The sequence below is a fragment of the Xenopus laevis genome, chromosome 5L (assembly GCF_017654675.1).
Source record: "Xenopus laevis strain J_2021 chromosome 5L, Xenopus_laevis_v10.1, whole genome shotgun sequence".
Classification (NCBI taxonomy): Eukaryota; Metazoa; Chordata; class Amphibia; order Anura; family Pipidae; genus Xenopus; species Xenopus laevis.
The window spans coordinates 63766792-63791970 of NC_054379.1; the positions used below are offsets into that span (position 1 = coordinate 63766792).

Genomic DNA, 25179 nt, shown 5'->3' on the forward strand with positions numbered 1-25179 from the left:
GAGTACTGTGCAAGCCAGGAAAGCAGTCCTTAGCACCTAAAAAGCCATTTTCTATTTCATATTATCCAATGGCAATTAGTACTACAGTTCAAAATACAGTCAGGTGCAATAACAGAAAATTAATTTACATTCTTGTATGGGAAGCGCTGCTTGTTGTTCACAACCACTAATATAACTCAAAAATGAGCTGAAATTAATTGGGAATGTCATATTATCCAATGGCAAATACGAGCAAAGTATATTTTTATGAAAATGGTTTATTTAGAGTGTTTTTCATATGGGATGTTTTATGAAATATATTTTATAGAGACCTTAAATGTACAGGGGTATAGTTTCTCATTAATATCCCAATGAAATTGAAATCATATATAACAGAAATTTGCAACGCAAAATACAGTCGGGTGCAATAACAAAATTAATTTACATTCATGTATGGGAAGTGCTGCTGGTTGCTCAGAACTGCTAATATAACTAAAAAATGAGCTGGAATTAATTGGGTTGAATGATCAAAATGCTGCCCATAGACCTAAAGAAATTCTGAATTATGCAACAATGGTGTAAAACTAACGCTTATGTTATATGCACTGCATTTGATGCAAAGTGGTATAATTGCAGGATAAAATGTAACAAATAATTAAAGATGCATCATATCCAGGCATAAGATCAATAAAGAATTTCAGACCACACCTCTTTGTTGCCATGTGCTAGTCAACTGACAAATTAATCAAATATTATGGTGATCCCTCACTCACTGTGTCTAGGGTATCTCCGACAGAGTAGCAGCACGTCCAGCCACAAATCTTTTCAAATCAGCATTCAAATAAACTCTGGAGAACCACAGCAAATTCAGTGTATCTTTATTTTTCCACACAACATGTTTGGGATATAGATATGCTTATTCATGCACCTGATGAAGGATATCTATATCTGAAACATCTTGTGTGGAAAAATAAAGATACACTGAATTTGCTGTGGTTCTCCAGAGTTTATTTGAATGCTGACAACAAAGTAATCCTACTGAAGGAGAAAAAAACATTGGCAACACTAAGAAAATCTACATCTTTATATAACATACAAGAATTGTCCACCACTGGACAAAGTGGCTGTATCATGTAAAAAAACTCTATACAAGCATATATAATATATAGAATTCAGTGTTAATACAAGTATTAATTCCAAACAAGCAAGCTAAGTGATTGACTTACAGGATCAGCTGGTGCAATGTTAGAATCAAATTGGGTCAGAGTTTGTGAGCTTGAAGAGCGTTCGCTAAATGTCTCCCACTGCTAAACAGACAGAGGAGAGCCAAGTCAGCATAACTGGAGGTAAGAATAAAGAGATCCAAGCAGAAAATCAATTCATGGGTTGCACAGCAAGGTGTTTCAGTCAGTATTACTATGACTGAATCTGAATTCTTTTCTAAATTAAATGCAAATCTTTCTTAATAAAAGATATTGCAGTGCAACCAATGACCACAGCACAGAATTAAATAAATTACGCTACCACTTAAAAAAAAATAAGCTAATAACTTTGCAACAGAGTGATAAAGTAAAAATGTAAGCATGTTTTTTTGTTCTTCCAAAGAGAATCAAGCAATTTTCCCTATAAACAGGAATGAAAAGGACATTCAACCAACGCAACAGCCACAAAATTGGTAACAGTTTGTGTGCTGGTCAGAATACGACCAAATCAAAAGTATATATCAGCAAAACTATTCATCACTCCATCATTAAGGAAAGTCTGTTAAAAATATTGTTCAATATATAACATCTTACTGTATTGCCTGTGGAGTAGTTTAAAATGAAAAAAAAATGTATTTACTAGTTTACATCTTTAGAATCTACCTGCACACTTGAACTCATAGAGCTATGACCTATCTTTAAAAAGTTAAGTTTACCTTAAAAATAACCTTTTACTATGCTGGAGAGTTACATGCAAACACAATTCATAAATAGTCTTCAGTTGTATAGTTTTATAAATACTTACTTTTTGTTCTACTGTTTTTAAAGGTTGGCATTTGAACGGTCATCTGGTTGCTGATGTAACTGATCTGAATGAAATGTAGCCTTACAATCAGTCTGCATTTTTGATGCAGTGATCCTTGATAGCAGACTACAGCTTAATGGTCCTTACCATTGAAACACAGGTTTGGGTGCACCAATAACATTATCATCCTCAAGTGTTTATAAAATGCCAACATATTCCACACAGCACGTAAATACAAGGGTATATACATTGAACATACAGATTTATATACAAAGCAGTCAATAGAGGTAAACACGAATTAATTCATTTTTTTAATTTCTATTTTGTTTGTATTCTCAAGCATTAAGATTTTATGTTGCCTGATCTCTGGATTTAATTGTTATTTAACATACTTTGGGTAATCCATTAAAGTCAAAGGGAAGAATTCATCTGCAAGTAAATTCTGGCATGAAAAACAAAACATGGGGAAAAATGCAATGGATGAACACTGTATTTTCACAGAGCATTTTCAAGCAATTGCTTCCATATATAGTAATAGGCCCCTCAGCGTATTATTATTTTACTACGTATATCCAAACAAGTTTCTAGGAAAAAGTATCCAATCGCTCACTGTAAATTTATGTTATTAGTTGGAACAGAGTTCCAAATGGCCTGTTGAAACAACTTCAGCACAGTAACTTTTTTATGGGAAGAAGCCACACACAAGTGTAACATCACAACACATAATGCCAAGTGTAAACTGGAGTGGTTAAGGTCTCACCACACTGGACTCTTGAGCAGTGAAAACACTTTGTTTCCAGTGATAAATCATGCTTTGCCATTTAGCAGTCTGATAGGCGAGGCTAGGTTTGACAAATTCTAGAAGAACCCAACATACCTGAATACACAACACTACAAATTTGAGTGCAGGAGAAATAATGGCCTAGGCTGTTTTTTATGGTTTAAACAAAGACACCTGCTTAAAAGAAAACATTAAAAACTACAATGTTACTACATTACTGACAGTTGCATGCTTCTCACTTTCTGGTAAAAGTTTGAGTAGTTCTTGCTATTTTAGCATAAGTGAAGTGAAAGCAAATGCCACCAACAATGTTCTAACATGTACTGAAAAAAATAATAAAGGCTATTATAGTAGCAAAGGAATGACCAGCCTACTAGTTTTGAAATGAGATGGTGGATGGGTAGGTTTCCAGATACTTTTGGTGATATAGTATTGTATATTCTGCTAAGCACAAATGCCAAGACAGTATTGACAAGGTCACCCTAAGAAACTGTTGCACTGACTACAAATAAATTTAACCTATCACCCATTTTTTTGCCACACTGTACTAATATTGTGCTTTCTTAAAGACATTTTATATAATACTCATCTTATATGTAATGATTAAGAAAAAATGTTTTGAATGCATTTTACCTTCAAATGTAATTACGGTATATCAGAGCAGAAAAGAGATCCTTACTCTTCTAAAGCTAGAAATGATAAGCTGAACTCTGCCTTAGCAAGGAAAAACTCTTCCACTCTCCAGTGTCTTCTTGTTCCTAACCTACAAATAACAGTCTAAAGTTGGCCATATACTGCACTATGTATGATCCTATCGGCTAAACGGTTGTTTAAACAAATGATTCACCCTGTTGCTGTATCTTCGTTGTGTAGGCTACAAGATTGGCTTGTTAAGGGATCACATTCAAAATTCTGTCCTAATGAATGGCATTATAAGCAACAAACAGCATGGCTTTATGAAGGATAGGTCATGTCAGACGAATTTGATTGCATTTTATGATGTGGTAAGTAAGATTCTGGACAGTGGGGGGGGGGGGCAGTAGATGTGATCTATTTGGATTTTGCCAAAGCGTTTGATACTGTGCACGTGGATAGGAAACTGGCTACAGGATCGGGTACAGAGGGTGGTTGTTAATGGGACATTCTCTACTTGGAGTAAGGTTCTTAGTGGGGTCCCCCAGGGCTCAGTATTGGGTCCACTTTTATTTAACTTGTTCATTAATGACTTAGGGGAGGGTGTTGTAAGTAATGTATCAGTGTTTGCAGATGACACAAAATTATCTAGCCCAATTAATTCCATCCAGGATGTGGCATCCTTGCAACATGATCTTGACAAACTGGCAATTTGGGCAGCTAAGTGGCAAATGAGATTTAATGTTGATAAATGTAAGGTCATGCACCTGGGATGTAAAAATATCCAAGCCACTTATACCCTTAATGGGACTACACTAGGCAAATCCATTATGGAAAAGGACCTTGGAGTCCTTGTAGATGATAAACTTGGCTGTAGCAAGCAATGCCAGTCAGCAGCATCAAGGGCAAATAAGGTCTTGAGCTGTATTAAAAGGGGTATAGAGTCAAGGGAGGAGGGGGTCATTCTTCCACTGTATAGAGCAATTGTAAGGCCCCATCTAGAATATGCCGTACAGTTTTGGTCTCCATCACTCAAACAGGACATTATTGTATTAGAGAGGGTACAGAGAAGGGCAACTAAGCTGGTAAAAGGTATTGAAAATCTTAGCTATGAGGAAAGACTGGCCAAATTGGGGATGTTCACGCTGGAGAAGAGGCGCTTAAGGGGTGATTTGATAACTATGTATAAATATATAAGGGGATCATATAATAATCTCTCTAGTGCTATATATATATATATATATATATATATATATATATATATATATATATATATATATATATATATATATATATATATATATATATCTATATTAGGATGCACCGAATCCACTATTTTAGATTCGCCGAATACCGAACTGAATTCTTTGCATATGCAAATTAGGGGTGGGAAGGGGTAAACATTTTTTACTTCCTTGTTTTGTGAGAAAAAGTCACGTGATTTCCCTCCCTGCCCCTAATTTGCATATGCAAATTAGGATTCGGTTTGGCTGGGCAGAAGGATTCTGCCGAATCCCTAATTTATATATATATATATATATATATATATATATATATATATATATTGATCTATGTCTATCTGTTCCTTTGCTTACTTTTGCAAAAGGTATGCACAATGAACAATCGATTAACGATAATTATCTGACCGTCCCATCCACTCAGGGGCGATCCTAGCCCTGATGCAGCTTGCAGTTGCCCCCGTGTGCTCACCATTTTGCGCCATAGGGGGTCCAGGGGGGGTCCATGAGAGCGGTAGAGAGGGTCAGGACGCTAGCACAGAGAGCATAATTGCGATCTCTGCATTAGAAACCGGAAATTTGGCTCTTAAAGTACCAGGAGCGGCATTTTTGCCGACACCTGGTACCTAGTGGGGCACTGCTACCTGAGGCAAAATTCTCAGTTCGCCACATTGGCAAAGCGCCCGTGCATCCACTGACTGATTTAATCATTTCACAATGAAAATTTTTAAACCTGACGGATTGGCTGTTGGGACGATTTCATACCTCCCAACTGTCCCGTTTTTCGTGGGACAGCCCCGATTTTGACAGCTCAGCACGCAGTCCCAGATTTGTTGCTGAAATGTCCCGACTTTCTTTTTGCTCTCCTGTACTGAACAGCCAGAAAAACTTAATTGGCTTTTGGCAGAGAACCCAGAATAGATACAGTTTAAGATAAGCAAGTCTCTTGGGAAAACTACAGAATCTCTGCTTAAAGGGCAATTCACCTTCATTAGCAAAACTGTAGTAACACATAAAACCACAGAAATGTGTTCAAACTTTCATAACCTGCCAAATTTTGTAAAATGGACAATAAAAGGGGGTGAAGTCACAAAAATGGGCATGGTCAAAATCTTTTTGTGCCAAAATGTTGGGAGGTATGTGATTTTGTCAGAACAATACCATTCATCACTTGCATCAATGTAACGATAAGTAGACTATTTTATTGGATTGTGATATAATCTGCAGTTTTATATGTATGGCCACCTTTATTCTGATGCCAGACTTGCTGTCAGGTGAATACAAAAAATGCACACTTTCACATACTATAACAGCTATAACATTTTCTACACAATTATATTATGGAAATAGCAATCATGAAATTTTTTTTAACTCCATTTATTATTATAAATGATATAAAAATGTACATCAGTATGTATTGTATCCAAATCTAGAATTACAACTGCAGTTTTAATTATCTGTGCCTCTCTGCATTTTATGACATAACTGTTTCTGCACTTTATTATGTAGGCTAGGATCAGGGCCAGAAGATAGGACTGGCTAGTTAGCAAAAAAGGCAAACAGGGCAAGATGGAGGGATGAACTGCTAAGCACTAAACCTGACAGATGCACCAAAATGTGCCATCAAAAGCACCTCCCACATTTACCTGCCCAGTCCTGCCACAGTGAATGCAGCCAGGTTTATCACTGTGAAAATGCCAGCAGCACCTGGCTCACATTAGAGGAGTTGTAGGATGGGCTGACAAAGTGCAGTTTTCGAGCTTGATAAGGAAATTTTGACCTGGTATGAAAATAATGGATCGTTCAATTTCTAAAATAGTGTAAATTTTTTAGTGCCTCGTCAAAATGTATAGAATATGTCCCCTTTAAGAGGCTGGCCCTCCACACTGTGGCTGCTTTGATTGTTTACCATTCAAGTGTGCCATCTTCTGCATCTTTGATATTCATCTAATACACGTCCCTCCCTTCGGCAATTTACAGAGCTTTTCAGCACATGCGCAGTTGGTACGAATACCGGACTGGCTCCAGCTGTGCATTCGCCAAATAGCTCAGTGTTGGTAGTCCCTTACAGAAGAAGGCTGAAAATGCTGAATGCCCATGAGCTCCACTGCCCTATTCTGCATGGATACGTGAGCGTGATATTCAGGGACATTTTTTGCTAAAATGTACTATGCGCAGAGGAAGCAGGGAGTGTGGACTATGAATTGTAGTGGATGGGACTTTTCTTTTTTTTTCTTTAACAATTCAAGTTTATTAAGTATATCAGAATAACATTAGTATGACACAGGTAGGTAATGCAAAGTTATATTACAAGTGAATACAATACAATCAATGATAGCAGGTATAAAAATACAAATTGTAAGCCTCAGCTAATCTAACACTTTGCTGTGTCTACCTTGCGTATTGGGTAAGTGGGTTGTTAGATGGTATAGGAGTTCGTAAAAGCGACCTAGTTACTTGCCACAAGGACTTATACTTGTACCTTGAACTAACAGGGAGGGATTCTGACACCTGCTTAATCTAACTAAAGAATATGTGAGATTCAGTGGTCCTTTGTGTGGATCCTTGCTTTGCTGTACCATCTGAAGTAAACATTACAGTAGATTACAAAGGGGTTATCTAAGATTAGGAATATCTAGATCCCTGTATACTCTTCATATTTTGCCTTATACTGTGAGAGTTGGTTGAGCCTCTAGCCACTTGTCCCATGTCTTTTTACATTTTTAATATATACCAGTTTTAAAGAGGAATTACTGAGTTAACTTGCTTCTGCCATATAAGCAAGTGAGGGGGGGTCTTGGGCCTTCCACTTCATAGCTATACATTTTTTGGCAGTAGTATATAAGATTGCTAAGAGAGTTCTTGTTGCCCTTGTTGGGACCAATTCCTCCACTTGGTTAAGTAGCATAATCAATGGGTCAAGTTTAATTGGGATGCTTATGACCTCGGATGTGTAATCAGAAACAGAATTCCAGAATTGTTGAATTATGTTACAAGACCAAAACATGTGCATAAAATTTGCCGGGGCCTGGTGGCATTTTGGGCATTCCTCCAAGTATTGCATTGAGATTTTATGTAATCTGGAGGGAGTGAGATAGGTTCTATGCAGAACCTTAAATTGAGATAGGTTCTATGCAGAACCTTAAATTTGTCTCTAGCTGCAACCAGATACTCGTGGAGTGAGTCCAGCATATCTAGCCAAATATCCTCAGTTATACGAGGAATGTCCTGCGACCAGTGACGAAGAGGAGTAAGGTCTGAGATTGAGTAAGATAAAATTAATTGGGCATAAAACAGTGGCTTAGTGAGTTGAGGGTTGTGTACCCCATCTTCTATGCGTCTCGAGGATGTGTCAATGATGTGGCCTTTGACTTGGGCGGATAAGGCATGCCTCAACTGGAAAAACCTAAATAACATATAAATCGGGACTTGGAACTTGTCTTTTAAATGATGGAAGTCACATATAGCATCATTTACACAAACATCTTTAACATACTTAATATTGAAAATGGCCGACAGTTGGGGGTCTGGCACTGTTTGTACCTGTGGCAGGTCTGGGTTACACCAAAGGGGGCATAGGGTGACATGTGGTTGGGAGGTCTCGGGAATAGCTGAAGAGCTGTACGCCAGACCTGCACCACAGCTTTCATTGGTACTGTAACGTTGTGTGAACGGGTAATGCCTCTATATAACAAGTTTTTAAGTCTCATATGATCACCCGAGCCTCCAAAGTAGCAGATGGGTTTTCCCTTGTTGGAGAGGCCCACCACCATGCTGTTGTTAACCTGGCTGCTAGATAATATAAAAACATGTTGGGTGCTGCCAGTCCTTGTTTGTCTGCGGGGAGTTGCAGATTTGTTGCTTTTACCCTGGGTTGGGTAGCCCCCCAATATAGATGTGTTAGGAGCGACTTTAGTTTCTGGAAGAATTGTGAGGGGACAGTGATAGGGGTTTGCCGGAAGATATACAAGAATTTTGGTAACATAAACATTTTAAATAGATTAATACGTCCCACTAAAGATAAAGGCAGCTTATCCCAGGCTTTGATTTTGTTTTCCAGGGTGAGCATCAAAGGTTGGAGATTAAGGTCCATAAACTGTTTAAGGTCTTTATGGACAGTAATCCCAAGATATTTAAAGGATGGGGTCAGCTGCAGCCCTTTCAGATCAGATGATGTTGGAGAGTTAGGGGTATCAATAAAGAACAAGGTAGATTTTGCCCAATTAATTTTTAAGCCGGAATAAGTTGTGTGCTTATTGATAATAGACTGAGCCGCTTCTAAGTCTGAGGTAGGATTGGCCAGATATAGGAGTGCATCATCTGCAAACAAGGACAATATTTTTGTTTGCAGCCCAATTTAAGTCCAACAATTTCAGGGGACTCTCTGATTAGGCAGGCCAATAGTTCCATTGCAATGGCAAAAAGCAGGGGGGACAACGGACATCCCTGCCCCTTCCCCCCGGGTGAGGGCAAATTTTGAGGAGAGATTGTGATTAGTTTTAACACATGCTGTAGGAGTAGTATATAAGGCTTTCATCCATTTCAGGACGTTAACAGGAAATCTGAGATATGACATGATAGACCATTGATACACCCACTTAACTGAGTCAAAAGCTTTCTCATTGTCTAATGAAGCAATGACTCTTTCATTGATTTGATTGCTAGATTAGTAAAAAGCCTCCTCAGGTTAATATCCGCTGATCTACGCGGGATTAACCCGGACTGATCTGGGTGAATAATGGCAGGAAGGATAGGGGATAATCTCTGGGCCAGCACTTTAGCCAATATTTTTGCATCACTATTTATAAGCGATATAGGGATGGGGCTTTTCTTATTGGGGAGGTTTAGTTCTCCATTAAATGATATCAGAACTGAGATCAACTGGCCCCCGCATTGTTCCAAATGTACCAAATGTAGAAAATCGTAAAAAAAAGTTTCAAAAAAAGTTGACAAACTTAAATAGAAAAGAAAGCTACCATTTTGCCTATGGCACCAGTCACATTGACTTCTACAGGAACTCACCAGCTTTTATATGCCAAAACATTCAGGTTTTTTGCTCTGAAATCTCAAACATTCACTGAAACCCTAATTCAATGATTTAGTGATAAACAAATCAGAGTAAAAAACGTAAACATTGATAAAACAGCCCCTTAGATAGTATCAACACAAAAGCCTTTTTGACCTTCACCGATAAACATTTCCAGGGTCTTTTGGATTACCTGAATCTTATGCCATCCATGAGAAACAAGTTGAGAGTTGTCATTGTCTAAACTAACTTTCATTATTCACTAGAACCTCATACAACTTCAATAACCTGTAAAGCTCCCCATAGACGCGGCGATTCTTCTTGCCGAACGACCGATTTTAGCAAAGTCCGACCAATCCTTCGTGCGGTTAGTGGGATTCGAATGATCGTACATCTTACGATTTTTCGCGCTGACATCTGTCAGGAAATTGATTGGCCAGGTTGAAAAATCTTTGTTGGTCCCAGTGCAATCTATCTATGTTTGCAGGGCCAAGCAGGCAGCTACCCTTTGTTTTCCTGGCAAATTGGTCTTTTTAGTTGATGGTGATGCTAGAAATTTGGTTTTTATAACTGTGACCACAAAATTATAAGGAAAGTTACATAACCAACAGAATAACTATAATAAGAATATGCTTTTTAGCTTCAGGACAGTTTGGTTAAATATAAGATTAATACAGGAGACTTAAGAGATCTTTGCATTCTCAGGTGGGCTATGTCTGGGAGGGGATAAGACAAAGATGCAGTGTGAACATTATCCCTAAGGGTTATATGCCTGAAGCAGAATAGTTAAGAACCACTGTAACTAATACCTCACATAACAAAAGGAAGCATCAACAATGAAATGGATTTTGTTGCTGGTGCTCCAGAAAGGAAGAGGCCACCCCTTTATACAAGAGAAAAATAACTTTTATTTGAAGCAACATAGGTGGATCTTCACAGTAAGTTGTTACGTTGTGGCATAGTTTAATAAGTATAATATCCAAGGCTGTAGTGATACTAAAATGTACAATTAATACAGATATTGGTATACAGTAGGTCATTTCAGCGGGTATGTGTAGGTATGTGCGCTGGGTTTCATTTGGAGGGGTTGAACTTGATGGGCTTTTGTCTTTTTTCAAACCAACATAACTGCATAGTTACATAGTTAAATCGGGTTGAAAAAAGACAAAGTCCATAAAGTTCAATGCCCCCAAACGAAAACCCAATATCCATACACACACCCCTCCTCACATAAATTATATATACTCTTATCTACTGTATACTAACTATAGAGTTTAGTATCATAATAGCCTTTGATATTATGTCTGTCTGAGAAATCATCCAAGCCACTCTTAAAGGCATCAACAGAATCAGCCATTACAACATCACCTGGCAATGCATTCCCACAACCTCACCGTACTCACTGTAAAGAAACAACTACGTTGCTTCAAAATGAAAGCTCTTTTTTTCTAGTCTAGAAGGGGTGGTCTCTGGTACGGAGATCCTCTTTATGGATAAAAAGGTCCCCTGATATTTGTCTATAATGTCCTCTAATCTTCCAGAGAAAACACCCCTAACCTTGACAGTCTACCCTCATAATGCAAGTCTTCCATCCCTCTAACCAGTTTAGTTGCATCCACCTTAAGGACTGGAGTCCAAAACTGCCCAGTTTCCAAACAGACAAATCACTCTGCAAAGTGGTATAGCATCCTGCATGGAACCTATAGTTCTGCACAATTTAGTATCATCTGCAAAAATAGAAACAGTACTTTCAATGCCCACCTCTAGGTCATTAACCCTTTAAGTGCCACCGTTTTTGAAACATTTGTGCTCTCTCACTTTAGGGGCATTTTCTGAGGGGAAACCTATAGTTTACTTAGGAACACTATACACTGAGCTTTCTAAATCTGCCTGAGTTTTAAAGAATTTCCTCCTCTGCAAAAAGATTTATAGCGCTAAATACCAAAAAAATTTAAAAATTCTTATTTTTCACAACATATGAATTCATACCAGAATTATACAATATATGAATTTATACCAGAAAAGTATTTAATTTTACACATGAAAATCCAACTGATTTGGAAAACCTCGTGCCTCTCGAACGTGCCAATATAGATATGTATAGCTTATGGGAGATTTAGGACTTCTGTACAGCAAAAACTCACGGCAGTATAATAACGAATTTTGATAGCACTAAAGCAGAAAACTGCATACTTTAGATTCCAAGGCCAAAAAATCCTGAAAAAGTATATTTACCCCAGAACACCATATAATTTTGGAAATTACACATTATGCTGATTCCAAAATGGGTAACTATATCTCTCTACTCCTAACTACCAAACATCAAAGTTTGTCTGAACATAGCGGTTTTTATCAAAATAATCAAAATTCTGAAAAATCAATTCAAAGGTTTTATTTTGCTGCTCTGCATATCCCACGCTGTATTTGGTACCTAATAAAGCACCCTGAATATGATTGTTAGGAGTCCACTGAACAGTTTTATAACTATTGTGGATAGGTTTACCAAAGTATCTGGCATTTAGAGGCCCCAAAATGAAGTTAACGCATACAAATAGTCCTGTGGGTAAATACAGCTAATGAAAAATAAACACATTGACTGCATTTTTTGGGATAAAAACACAGAAACATATGTCTACCCCCAAAACTATATATTTTTGGAAAGTACACATTCTACTGAATCTAAAATGGGTACCCATGCCTTCCTGCTCCAAACTACTGAGTCACGAAGGCTTTCCAAAAATTGACGATTTTGGTGAAATATCTGAAAATTCCCTCAAAGCTTCAAAGGCATCATATCGCCCATGTATCATTACATACAAAGAAAAAGCACCCTAAATATTTTCCAGGGATCCTCCAAACAGTTTGGTGCCCACTGTGCATAGGTTTACCAAAGTATCTGGCATTTAGAGGTTTCAAAGTTAGCGCATACAAATAGTCCTGTGGGTAACTTCAGCTAATAAAAAATCAACACTGTGAGGCTCATTTATAAACACTGGGCAAATTTGCAGCTGGGCAGTAACCTATAGCAACCAATCAGTAAGTGCCTTTTTTCAGCCAGCTGCAGGTTGAGCAATGAAAGCAGACCTCTGATTGGTTCCCATGGGTTACTGCCCAGGTGCAAATTTGCCCAGTGTTTATAAATGACCCCCACTGACTGCATTTTCTGTGTGGTAAAAACATAGAAACATATGTTTACCCCCCAAACCGTATATTTTTGAAAGTACACATTCTACCAAATCTAAAGTGGGTACCCATGCCTTTCTGCTTCAAACTACTGAGTCGCAAGGCTTTCCCAAAATTGACAGTTTTGGTGAAAAATCTGAAAATTGCTTCAAAGCTTCAACTTTACAGCATCATATCACCCATGTATCATTACGTACCAAGAAAAAGCACCCTAAATATGATTGCCAGGGTTGCTCCAGTTTGGTGCCAATTGTGCATAGGTTTACCAACGTATCTGGCATTTAGGGGCCCCAAAATGAAGTTAGCGCATACAAATAGTCCTGTGAGTAACTTCAGATAATAAAAAATCAACAAATTGACTGCATTTTTTGTGTTTACCCCCCAAAGCTATACATTTTTGAAAGAACACATTCTACCAAATCTAAAGTGGGTACCCATGCCTTTCTGCTTCAAACTACGGAGTCGCAAGGCTTTCCCAAATTTGTCAGTTTTGTTGAAAAACCTGAAAATTGCCTCAAAAAGCTTCAACTTTCCAGCATTGTATCATTACCAGCATAAAGCATCCTAAATATGAATGCTGGGGGTCTACTACAGTTTGATGCCCAATAAGCATAGATGTACCAAACTATGTGGCATACAAAGACCCCCAAATCCAAATAGTGCATAAGAATTCTCACATATGACACTCTGGCTACTACAATATAAGCACCCGGTATGTGTATTATGTGATATGTGAGACCCCTAACAGTATGAAGACACTAGAAAACCATATATTTTCCGAAAATACACATTCTGACCAATCTAAAACAGGTAAATATGTCTTTCTACTGCAAACTACCTAACTGCAAAGCTATGCTAAACATAATGGTTTTTTGTAATTTCTGAAAATAGTCACAAAGCTTGCATTTTACCCCATTATATACCACACATTTTGTAACATACCAGCAAAAGGCATCCTATATATGAACACCAGGGGTCTACTGAACAGTTGATGCCCAATATGCATAGATTTACCAAACTATGTGTCATACAGATACCCCCAAATCCAAATAGTACATATGAATTTTTACAAATGACACTGCTACAATACAAGCAACCAGTATGTGTATTATGCACCTTAACACCCCCTAACAGCATGGAGACCTTATAAAACCATATATTTTCCGAAAGTATACATTCTGACTAATCTAAAGCATATAATTATATCTTTCTACTGCAAACTAACATACTGCAAAGCTATGCTAAACATACTGGTTTTTATGAAATTTCTGAAAATCATCACAAAGCTTGAATTTTACCCCATTACATACCCCACATTTCGTCTACCAGCATAACACATCCTAAATATGAACGCCAGGGGTCGACTAAACAAGTTTATGACCAATATGCATAGATTTACCAAACTATGTGGCATACAGAGACCCCCAAATGAATATAGTACATATGAGTTTTCACGTATGACACTCTGACTGCTACAATAAAAGCACCCAGTATGTGTATTATGCACAATAAGTCCCCCTAACAGTATGAAGACCATAGCAAACCATATATTTTCTGAAAGTACACATTTCGTAATGTACCAGCAAAAGGCATTCTAAATATGAACGCAGGGGGTCTACTGAAAAGCTTGATGCCTGATATGCATAGATAAACCAAATTATGTTGCGCACAGAAACCCCCTAATGAATATATAGCTGACTAAATTTCCATGGGCAAAACGAAGTAACAAAGAACAGAACGAAATGGTATAAAATCACTTAAATCCAACAAAACCACTAAAATCTATGCTTTTTTTTTTTGCCTAGTGCAATCAGCAGTCAGAATCACTGAAAAGCTGTAAATGAAATAAAATGGCTAAACATGCAATAAAATGGCTAAAAATGCACCAAAATCATTGAAATTGCAGTATAATCACAAAAATAACATACAAAAGGTATTGCGCAGTTAGTGAATACGCTATTCACACTGGCAATAAAACTTTTTTTTCAGGCAAAAAAAAAACCCCCCAAACGATGCGATAAGAGAAAAAAAAAGCCACAGAATAGTCTATGTGCATCTGCGTGTGTACAAATCGACACAATTGCATGTTATGTGCGTGTGTGCGGGTGCAAGTGTGTATGAGTGCTGTGAGTGTGTGTGACCCCCCTGATCCCCAAAAATGTATGTGTATAAGTGTGAATGTAAGTGTGAGTTGGTGTAATAAGTGTGTATTTGTATGTGTGTAACACTGACCTCGGGGTAGATGCATCTCGAGAACCGGAAGCCTTCATCGCCCAGGATCTGGTGAGTGGACGGAGCTGGTGATCCAGGGAGGGCGATTGCGCCCTAGGGGCCGCTCGTTCCCCGCTTCTGCTCGTTGTCTAGGGGCTGGGGAACGAGTAAGAATGGAGTGAGTGGCTTTACAAGCCGCTCCTCCTTTCAGAAAGCGCAGGCAGCAGCAGAGCACGTGCCTGCTGCTGCCTTGGGGCCCCTGGGCGATCGCGACCCAGGGGCCCGTAGTTCCCCTCCTAGGCATGTTGCCTAGGGGCTGGGGGGCATGTAAGAATGGAGCGAGCGGCTTTACAAGCCACTACTCCGTTCTGAAAGTGCAGGCAGCAGCAGGGCACATATACTACACGTGCCTGCTGCTGCCTTGGGGCCCATGGGTGATCGCGACCCAGGGGACACTTGTTCCCCGCCTAGGCTCGTTGCCTAGGGGCTGGGGAACAAGTTGGAACAGAGCGAGCGGCTTTACAAGCTGCTCCTCCGTTCCCAAACCTGCAAATGCTGCAGAACGTAGAATCTACGATCTGTGGCATTGAAAAGGTTAATAAAGTTGAAAAGCAAGGACCCTAGAACAGAGCCCTGCAGTACTCCACTAACAACACTTGTCCAAAAATGTGTTAAATATGTTACTATTAACATATTTAAAAAATAAATTTGGATTCTTTTTACTGCTTGCTGCAATATCCTTTCCCATACCATTTTTAGCTTGCCTTATAGCTTTTTTTGCATGATTTATTGGCCTCCTTGTACCCTATAAATGATTCGGCTGTCACAGCTAACTTGAAAGCCGTAAAGGAGAAGGAAAGCTACGGAGGCATTTTATTGCCAATAGATTAGCTGCAATAGTGCAAGCTAGAATGCTATATTTATTCTGTAGAATGTTTTACCATACCTGAGTAAAAACCTCTAGAAGCTCTGTGTGTTTAGGATAGCAGCTGCCATATTAGCCTGGTGTGACATCAATTCCTGCCTGAGTCTCTCCCTGCTCACTTATAGCTCTGGACTCAGATTACAGCAAAGAAGGGAAGGGGAGGGAAGAGGAACAAACTGAGCATGCTCTTACCCGAGGCAAGGAGGTTTAAGCTGAAGGCAGGAAGTCCGATATAGAAGCCCATGTGTACGCAATAGAAGGAAAGATATGCTGTGTTTCTTTTGACATGTGACTCAGAGCAGCATTACTTTGAGGGTTTACTGGTGGTGGAACGAGTGGACAGATTATTGGGAGGGGCTGGGGAAGACCCAGCGGTCTTGGTACACATAGGTACCAATGACAAAGTTAGAGGAGGTGGTGAAGTCCTCAAAAATGATTTTAAAAAACTAGGTGCAAAGCTGAGGGCGAGGACTTCCAATGTAATTTTCTCAGAGATATTACCTGAGCCAAGAGCAACGCTAAGGAGACAGCGGGAGCGTAGGGAGATTAATGCGTGGCTGAAAGATTTGTGTAGGGAGGAGGGTTTTGGGTTTTTGGAGAACTGGGCTGATTTTTCAGTCGGCTACAGGCTCTTTGATAGGGAAGGGCTGCACCCAGGGCCGATCCTGGCCCCTCCACCGCCTGAGGCAGCAGCAGTTGCTGCTGCCCCCCCCCCGGGAAATTCGCTCATAAAGTACCAGGAGCAGCATTTTTCGACAGTACCAGGAGCAGCATTTTTGCGACAGCCTCAACTCGCCTCATTGGCGAAGCACCCCTGGCTGCACCTCAATGATGATGGGGCAGCTGTTTTGGGAGAGAAGATGGCTAGAGGGTTGGAGGAGATTTTAAACTAGGTGTGGGGGGGAGGGTTCAGTAAAAGATTCAGTGGAAGACAGGTTAGATGAGATAGTGGGCAAAGAAAGGGAAAATGGAGGAGATTTGGCTGGGGATACTGTTAAGGATAGGGAGGACCACATGTCATATGTTCAATATGGTACCTGTATTAAATGTATGTTTACAAATGCAAGAAGTCTGACTGGTAAAATGGGAGAGCTGGAGCTGCTGGTGTTGGAAGGAAAATATGATGTGATTGGTGTGGCCGAAACATGGCTGAATGAGTCGCATGACTGGGCAGTAAATATCAGTGGCTATACTTTGTTTCGGAGGGATAGAGGCAATAGAAAAGGAGGAGGGGTATGTCTGTATGTTAGGCAGGATTTAAAAGCTCATATAAAGGAGGAGGTATGTTAGAAAATGAGGGGGTAGAAGTCGTATGGGTGGAGTTCTTCAACAATTCAGCAAATTAATTGTAGGAGTATGCTATAGACCCCCTAATGTAAGTGAGGAGGAAGAGACAAAGCTCCTAATGCAAATAGAAAAGGCTGCTAGTTTAGGTAAAGTAATGATAATGGGGGATTTTAATTACCCAGATATTGACTGGAGCAACGATACTGCTAGATCAGTTAATGGGAACAAGTTTTTTTGCACGACGATTTTTTAGCACAGGTTGTTGAGGAGCCTACCAGAAAAAATGCTATTCTTGATTAAGTGATCTTAAATGACCCAGAACTTATAGCAAATGTGCAAGTCATTGAACCCCTGGGTAATAGTGACCATAATGTTATATCTTTTAATGTCTGGTGCAAAAAACAAAAATATACTGGGGCAACAAAAACCATGAATTTTGGAAAAGCTAATTTTAGTGCCTTGAGGGCTGCCCTACAGAGCATTGATTGGGGCATTAGGTTTTCAGCTAAAAACACAGAACAGAAATGGTTGTCCCTTAAAATAATATTAAATCATTACTGTTTTCAATTTATTCCCTTAAGGACTAAATGTAGAAGTTCTAAGAATCATCCTGTGTGGCTTAATACAGAAGTAAAGAAGTTAATGGGAAAGAAGAGAAAGGCATTTAAAAACTACAAATCTGTAGGGACATAAGCTGCATTTAATGAATATAAACACTGTAATAAATGTTGTAAATCGGCAATCCCGAAGGCTAAAAAAAGAAATGAAGAGTTAATTGCGGTGGAGGTGAAAACTAACCCTAAAAGGTTTTTTAAATATATTAATAGTAAAAAGATACAGGTTGAGAGTGTTGCTCCAATAAATAATGGTACCAGTATGGTTGTAACAGATACAGAAAAGGCAAATGTGTTAAATCAGTTCTTTTCTTCAGTGTATACAATAGAGGAGTCTGGGTTCACAAGCTCACTTTATAACTGCACGAATGGTTCAGCTCAATCTAGTCAGTGGCTGACTCAGGATATGATTCAAAAAGCTTTAATACAAATTAATGTAGACAATGCTCCAGGGCCTGATGGCATACACCCCCGGGTTCTAAGAGAGCTTAGTTCAGTTTTAGACCAGCCCTTATTTCTGATTTTCTCAGATTCACTGTCATCTGGTATGGTGCCTATGGATTGGAGAAAAGCTGATGTTATTCCAATATTTAAAAATGGGATTACGATCTCAGCCTGGCAATTACAGGCCAGTAAGATTGACATCTGTGGTGGGCAAATTATTTGAAGGCTTGTTAAGGGATCACATTCAAAATTTTGTCCTAATGAATGGCATTATGAGCAACAATCAGCATGGCTTTATGAAGGATAGGTCATGTCAGACGAATTTGATTGCATTTTATGATGTGGTAAGTAAGATTCTGGACAGTGGGGGGGCAGTAGATGTGATCTATTTGGATTTTGCCAAAGCGTTTGATACTGTGCCCCACAAACGACTGCTTTCTAAACTAAGGTCTGTTGGGCTTAATGAAGTCGTTGCACGTGGATAGGAAACTGGCTACAGGATCGGGTACAGAGGGTAGTTGTTAATGGGACATTCTCTACTTGGAGTAAGGTTCTTAGTGTGGTCCCCCACGGCTCAGTATTGGGTCCACTTTTATTTAACTTGTTCATTAATGACTTAGGGGAGGGTGTTGTAAGTAATGTATCAGTGTTTGCAGATGACACAAAATTATCCAGCCCAATTAATTCCATCCAGGATGTGGCATCCTTGCAACATGATCTTGACAAACTGGCAATCTGGGCAGCTAAGTGGTAAATGAGATTCAATGTTGATAAATGTAAAGTCATGCACCTGGGATGTAAAAATATCCAAGCCACTTATACCCTTAATGGGACTGTACTAGGCAAATCCATTATGGAAAAGGACCTTGGAGTCCTTGTAGATGATAAACTTGGCTGTAGCAAGCAATGCCAGTCGGCAGCATCAAGGGCAAATAAGGTCTTGAGCTGTATTAAAAGGGGCATAGAGTCAAGGGAGGAGGGGGTCATTCTTCCAGTTTATAGAGCACTTGTAAGGGCCCCATCGAGAATATGCTGTACAGTTTTGGTCTCCATCACTCAAACAGGACATTATTGTATTAGAAAGGGTACAGAGAAGGGCAACTAAGCTGGTAAAAGGTATTGAAAATCTTAGCTATGAGGAAAGACTGGCCAAATTGGGTATGTTCATGCTGGAGAAGAGGCGCTTAAGGGGTGATATGATGACTATGTATAAATATATAGGGGGATCATATAATAATCTCTCTAATGCTTTATTTACCAGTAGGTCTTTCCAGCTGACACGAGGTCACCCATTCTGATTAGAAGAAAAGAGATTCCGCCTAAATATTCGTAAGGGGTTTTTTACAGTGAGAGCTGTGAAGATGTGGAATTCTCTCCCTGAATCAGTTGTACAGGCTGATACATTAGATAGCTTTAAGAAGGGGTTGGATAGCCTTTTAGCAAGTGAGGGAATACAGGGTTATGGGAAATAGCTCATAGTCCAAGTTGATCCAGGGACAAGTCCGATTGCCATTTTGGAGTCAGGAAGGAATTTTTCCCCCTCTAAGGCAAATTGGAGAGGCTTCAGATGGGTTTTTTTTTGCCTTCCTCTGGATCAACTGGCAGATAGGTAGTTTAAAAAAAAAAAAAAAAAGTTGAACTCGATGGACATGTGTCTTTTTTCAACCTTACTTACTATGTTACTATGTTATATTTAAGAGGACCTTTCTGATAAGGCTTACTTAATTTTAACATTTCCTTCTCCTTTAAAAGCACACCTTTTCTTACCCACTTCAACACCAACACTTCTATTGAACCAAAAAGGTTTTGCTTTGCAACGATGTTCCTTGCTTACAAGGGGAATATACTGACATGTATATTTATGAAGCAGCATTTTAAAGACCATTTTTGTTCTGTGTTTAACCCTGTGAAAAGCATTTCCCACTTAATATGTTGCAGAGATGCAAGAGATGCAGAGAAGCTTTTTCTGTCTTGGCAACCCCATTACCCCAGTCAATGTCACCCATAGCAACAGCTTGACCCAGCTGGGCTTCATACTCGTAACTTATACAAGGTGGTTTATAGCATAAACCAATGATAATTATCTTTGTAACGTTTTGCCCAGTCAAAATCTCTACCCAGGTGGATTCCACTCCCTCATCAGTGCCAGCTAAGGTTATTTCTTTAGTGCATGGCTTTATTTCAGGCTTTGCATACAGACTCCTCCACCCGTTTTAATACCTCTGTCCCTCCTAAAAAAGGGGTAACCATTTAAATTCACAGTCCAGTCACAGGTTTCATCCCACCAGGTCTCAGTGATACCAATTATATCATAATTTTTAGAGCATGCAATTAATTCTAGGTCTCCCATTTTACCTGACATACTCCGTGCATTTGCCAGCATACAGCGGAGGTTACTACCTTTACTTTTAAAATTTGCATTACTTATATGTTACATAGTTAGTTACATAGTTAAATTGGGATGAAAAAAGACAAAGTCCATCAAGTTCAACCCCTCCAAATGAAAACCCAGCATCCATACACGCACTCCTCCCTAGTTTTACATAAATTCTATATACCAATAGCTATACTTACTATAGAGATTAGTATCACAATAGCCTTTGATATTATGTCTGTCCAAAAAATCATCCAAGCCATTCTTAAAGTCATTAATTGAATCAGCCATCACAGCATCAACCGGCAGTGCATTCCACAAACTCACTATCCTGACTGTGAAGAACCCCCTACGTTGCTTCAAATGAAAGTTCTTTTATTCTAGTCTAAACGGGTGGCCTCTGGTAGGTGACCCACTTTACGGGTAAAAAGGTCCCCTGCTATTTGTCTATAATGTCCTCTAATGTACTTGTAAAGTGTAATCATGTCCCCTCGCAAGCGCCTTTTTTCCAGAGAAAACAACCCCAACCTTGACAGTCTACCCTCATAATTGAAGTCTTCCATCCCTCTAACCAATTTAGTTGCACGTCTCTGCACTCTCTCCAGCTCATTTATATCTCTCTTAAAGGGATACTGTCATGGGAAAAAAACGTTTTCAAAATGAATCAGTTAATAGTGCTGCTCCAGCAGAATTCTGCACTGAAATCCATTTCTCAAAATGTATGTAATGTAATATATTCAATTTTGAAATCAGACATGGGGCTAGACATATTGTCAATTTCCCAGCTGCCCCAAGTCATGTGACTTAAATTTCAAATTTCAACCACTCTTTACAGCTGTACTGCAAGTTGGAGTGATATCATCCCCCCCCAGCAGCCAAACAAAATAACAATGGGAAGGTAACCAAATAACAGCTCCCTAACACAACATGACAGCTGCCTGGTAGATCTAAGAACAGCACTCAATAGTAAAAACCCATGTCCCACTGAGGCACATTCAGTTACATTGAGAAGGAGAAACAGCAGCCTGCCAGAAAGCATTTCTCTCCTAAAGTGCAGGCACAAGTCACATGACCTGGGGCAGCTGGGAAATTGACAAAATGTCTAGCCCAATGTCAGATTTTAAAATTGAATATAAAAAAATCTGTTTGCTCTTTTGAGAAATGGATTTCAGTGCAGAATTCTGCTGGAGTAGCACTATTAACTGATCCATTTTGAAAAAAAAAAACATGTTTTCCGATGACAGGATCCCTTTAAGGACTGGAGTCCAAAACTGCACTGCACACTCCAGATGAGGCCTCACCAGGGACCTATAAAGAGGCATAATTATGTTTTCATCCCTTGAGTTGATGCCCTTTTTTATGCAAGACAGAACCTTATTTGCTTTAGTAGCCACAAAATGACACTGCCCAGAATTAGACAACTTGTTATCTACAAAAACCCCTAGAGCAGTGATCCCCAACCAGTAGCTCGTGAGCAACATGTTGCTCTCCAATCCCTTGGATGTTGCTCCCAGTGGCCTCAAAACAACTGCTTATTTTTGAATTCCTGGCTTGGAGGCAAGTTTTAGTTGTATAAAAACCAGGTGTACTGCCAAAGAGAGCCTCAATACAGGTTGACAATCCACATAGGGGATACCAAATGGCCAATCACAGCACTTATTTGGCACCCCAAGAACATTTTTCATGCTTGTGTTACTCCCCAACTCCTTTTACTTCTGAATGTTGCTCATGGGTTCAAAAGGTTGGGGATCCCTGCCCTAGAGACTTCTCATTTAAAGGGGAAGGAAACCTAGTCAGCGCAAACCCCCCACCCCCCTTCCAGTTTGTTGCCCACCCTCCCCCCTGGCCTACCCATCCCGCTGGGCAAATGCCCCTAAGTTGTTACTTACCCTTCTGCGCAGGTCCAGTCCAGGGAGTTCACCGATGACATCTTCTTCCACGCGATCTTCTTCCTGCTGTGAACACCGTTTTGGCGCATGCGCAGTAGGATCATTTAGCCGGTACGGATCTACTGCGCATGCGCCAAAAGTCACGCGCATGCGCAGTAGATCGTACCGGCGAAATGATCCTACTGCGAATGCGCCGTTCACAGCAGGAAGAAGATCGCGTGGAAGAAGATGTCGTCTGTGAACTCCCTGGACTGGGCAACAAACGGGAGGGGGGGTGGGGGGTTTGCGTTGACTAGGTTTCCTTCCCCTTTAAGGAAACTCCCAACACACTGCCATTTAGTGTATAACATTTATCAACATTGAACCTCATTTTCCAGTTTGCTGCCCAGTTTTCCAACTTCAAATCACTCTGCAAAGTGGCAGCATCCTGCATGGAACCTATAGTTCTGCACAATTTAGTATCATCTGCAAAAATAGTCCGTATTAGTCTGTTTTCCTTTACTGGCTAACTAATAAAATCATAGCAAGCTTTCTGAAGATTTTAGTTCCTTTTTCAAGCCAGAGAACACCACATCTTCATTGTAAATCAGCTTGAAAAGGGAACTAAAATGTTCTGAAAGCTTGCTACGATTATATTAGTTAGCCAATAAAGGTATCACCTTTATACCACTTTTATTTTTTTATTTCAAAAGGGTTGCCCTGTAACAGTTTTACTGGCTAACACGGTACAGCAACTTTATCGGGTTTCCTTAAACAGAGGGACCTCCTTAGCTGGTAAACTGTATGCCCCCCTCATTCCTCCCCTATGACCCCTTACTAATCCCACTGCCCAAAACTATAAAATTTGTAACCACAGTATTTAAATATAAAACTTTACTATAAAATACAACAGAGAAACAGAAAGATTGGTATAAAATTGTACCACTATAATTGTGCAAGCAGTAATGAATTGAAAAGTTTCACTACTGAAATAAGCTTGCATAGCAATAACTGTTAGCAAGCCTGAGACAGCCTGTGTCATTTAAAAGATTTTGCTAAATCATCTTTGTTATTTAAAATAAATTGTTTTTACAATACAGACCACTTTAGCTGCATATCAGAAGCTATTTGCATGACGTAAAATGAAAGATTATCCAATCTTTTTTTTCTTACCTCAGTACTCTGGTTCATCTCAGGCCATGTCTGGTTCAAGGATGGCATTGAAGGTGATTTGCTAGGAGGAGCTTCTGCTGGGGAACTTATAAACCCTACCTCAGTAGTTTGGTCCCCAGCTTTAAATAAGGAAGGAAAAAAGGATGAAAAGCTTAGTAATGGTGATAAAATTAAGTTAACTTTGCTGTATCAGTTTTTGAAGTACACAACTGTGAGGTAAGTGGATGTATACATTGCTGCCATCACCCTAGCAAAGTCAATATTTTAACCTTTATCTTACAACATCTTGGAAAATTACATATGGAGAGGTTGCAAAGTAAATGCATTAATAAACAAGTGTAATTGAGAATTATCCCATATTTTTGCACAATTCCCTATTTTGCAGGATAAAAGTATTTTAGTGCATTTTCAGTTAAAATAAAGACGAGATTATTTTTGGAAGCTTTGTTGCCTGAAAGTAACAAAGTCTGTATTATTTTAAGATAGAAGAAAGATAGTAAACCCCCTGCTCTCCAACACCATCCAATTCCTATTCTTTTTTCAATGACAAAGTGCTGTGTGCCAATAAATACATTAAGTGATACATTTTAGCACTTCATATATTTATTGGTATTTACTGGCACACAGCACTTTGTCAGTGAAAAGTGAATAGGAATTGGATGGTGTTGGAGGGGGGGGTTACTATCTTTCTTTTATCTTAAAATAATTCTAATCAAGTAATTCATACCTCCACCTCTCAGAGAAGTGAATTCTGGGTAACGAGCTAGGTTCCTCTTTCTTCTTAAAGCCTCCTGTATGCCATCATTTTAAGAGCTCTGTAGATGGACTTGTAGTCAAAGTCCATCTGAAGTCATGGAGTCAAAAACATTATGCTTGTTCATTTATTTATTGCAGAAAATGATCCAATGTTACATAGTGTGCTGCAAAAGTATTGATTATCAGTTAATTTAAATGGGAGTCAACTGGTTAAAAATCAGATGTGAGTTCAGAGACAACTTATTTTGAACAGAAATCTGGGTCTTCACTATTGAAATCTGATCTTAAAGGGGAACTCCACACAAACATAACTTAAGCTTTTTGAAAAGTAAACAATTTCAAGCAACTTTGCAATATGCATCAATTACAAAATATGCAGAGTTTTCATGATTTTTAATGGTTTGGGACAGTTCCTTAAGCCTAGCCCCCCGCTGATCTGGCAGACTACTTTGCTGAGCTGGCTGACTGCTGTTAATTTGTATCAGCAGCCATCTGTCCTTAGCCTGCATCCTCCAAACCTCAAAATTCCCTGCACACATGATTTCAATAAGGAACAGAACATCACACTGCAATGCATTATGGGTTATGTAGTTCCTGCATGCTGCCTGTAAGCTGTGGAGAAGTTGCTACAATTTGTAACATCAGTGTTTAGTCCCTCCTTCCCTGCCTGGATTTCAAAT

At 39.3% G+C, this 25179-nt stretch overlaps 1 protein-coding gene across 1 annotated transcript in view; it reads right to left on the reverse strand.

Annotated features, from left to right (window-relative positions):
- The window catches only part of reps1.L (RALBP1 associated Eps domain containing 1 L homeolog), a 187967-nt gene that overhangs the window by 103560 nt on the left and 59228 nt on the right, over positions 1-25179 (reverse strand). Inside the window, exons 7-8 of the mRNA XM_018263236.2 lie at positions 23744-23862; positions 1206-1286 (exon numbers count right to left, since the gene is read on the reverse strand). Coding sequence (XP_018118725.1) covers positions 1206-1286; positions 23744-23862 — 200 coding nt within the window. The remainder of the gene's footprint in view (positions 1-1205; positions 1287-23743; positions 23863-25179) is intronic.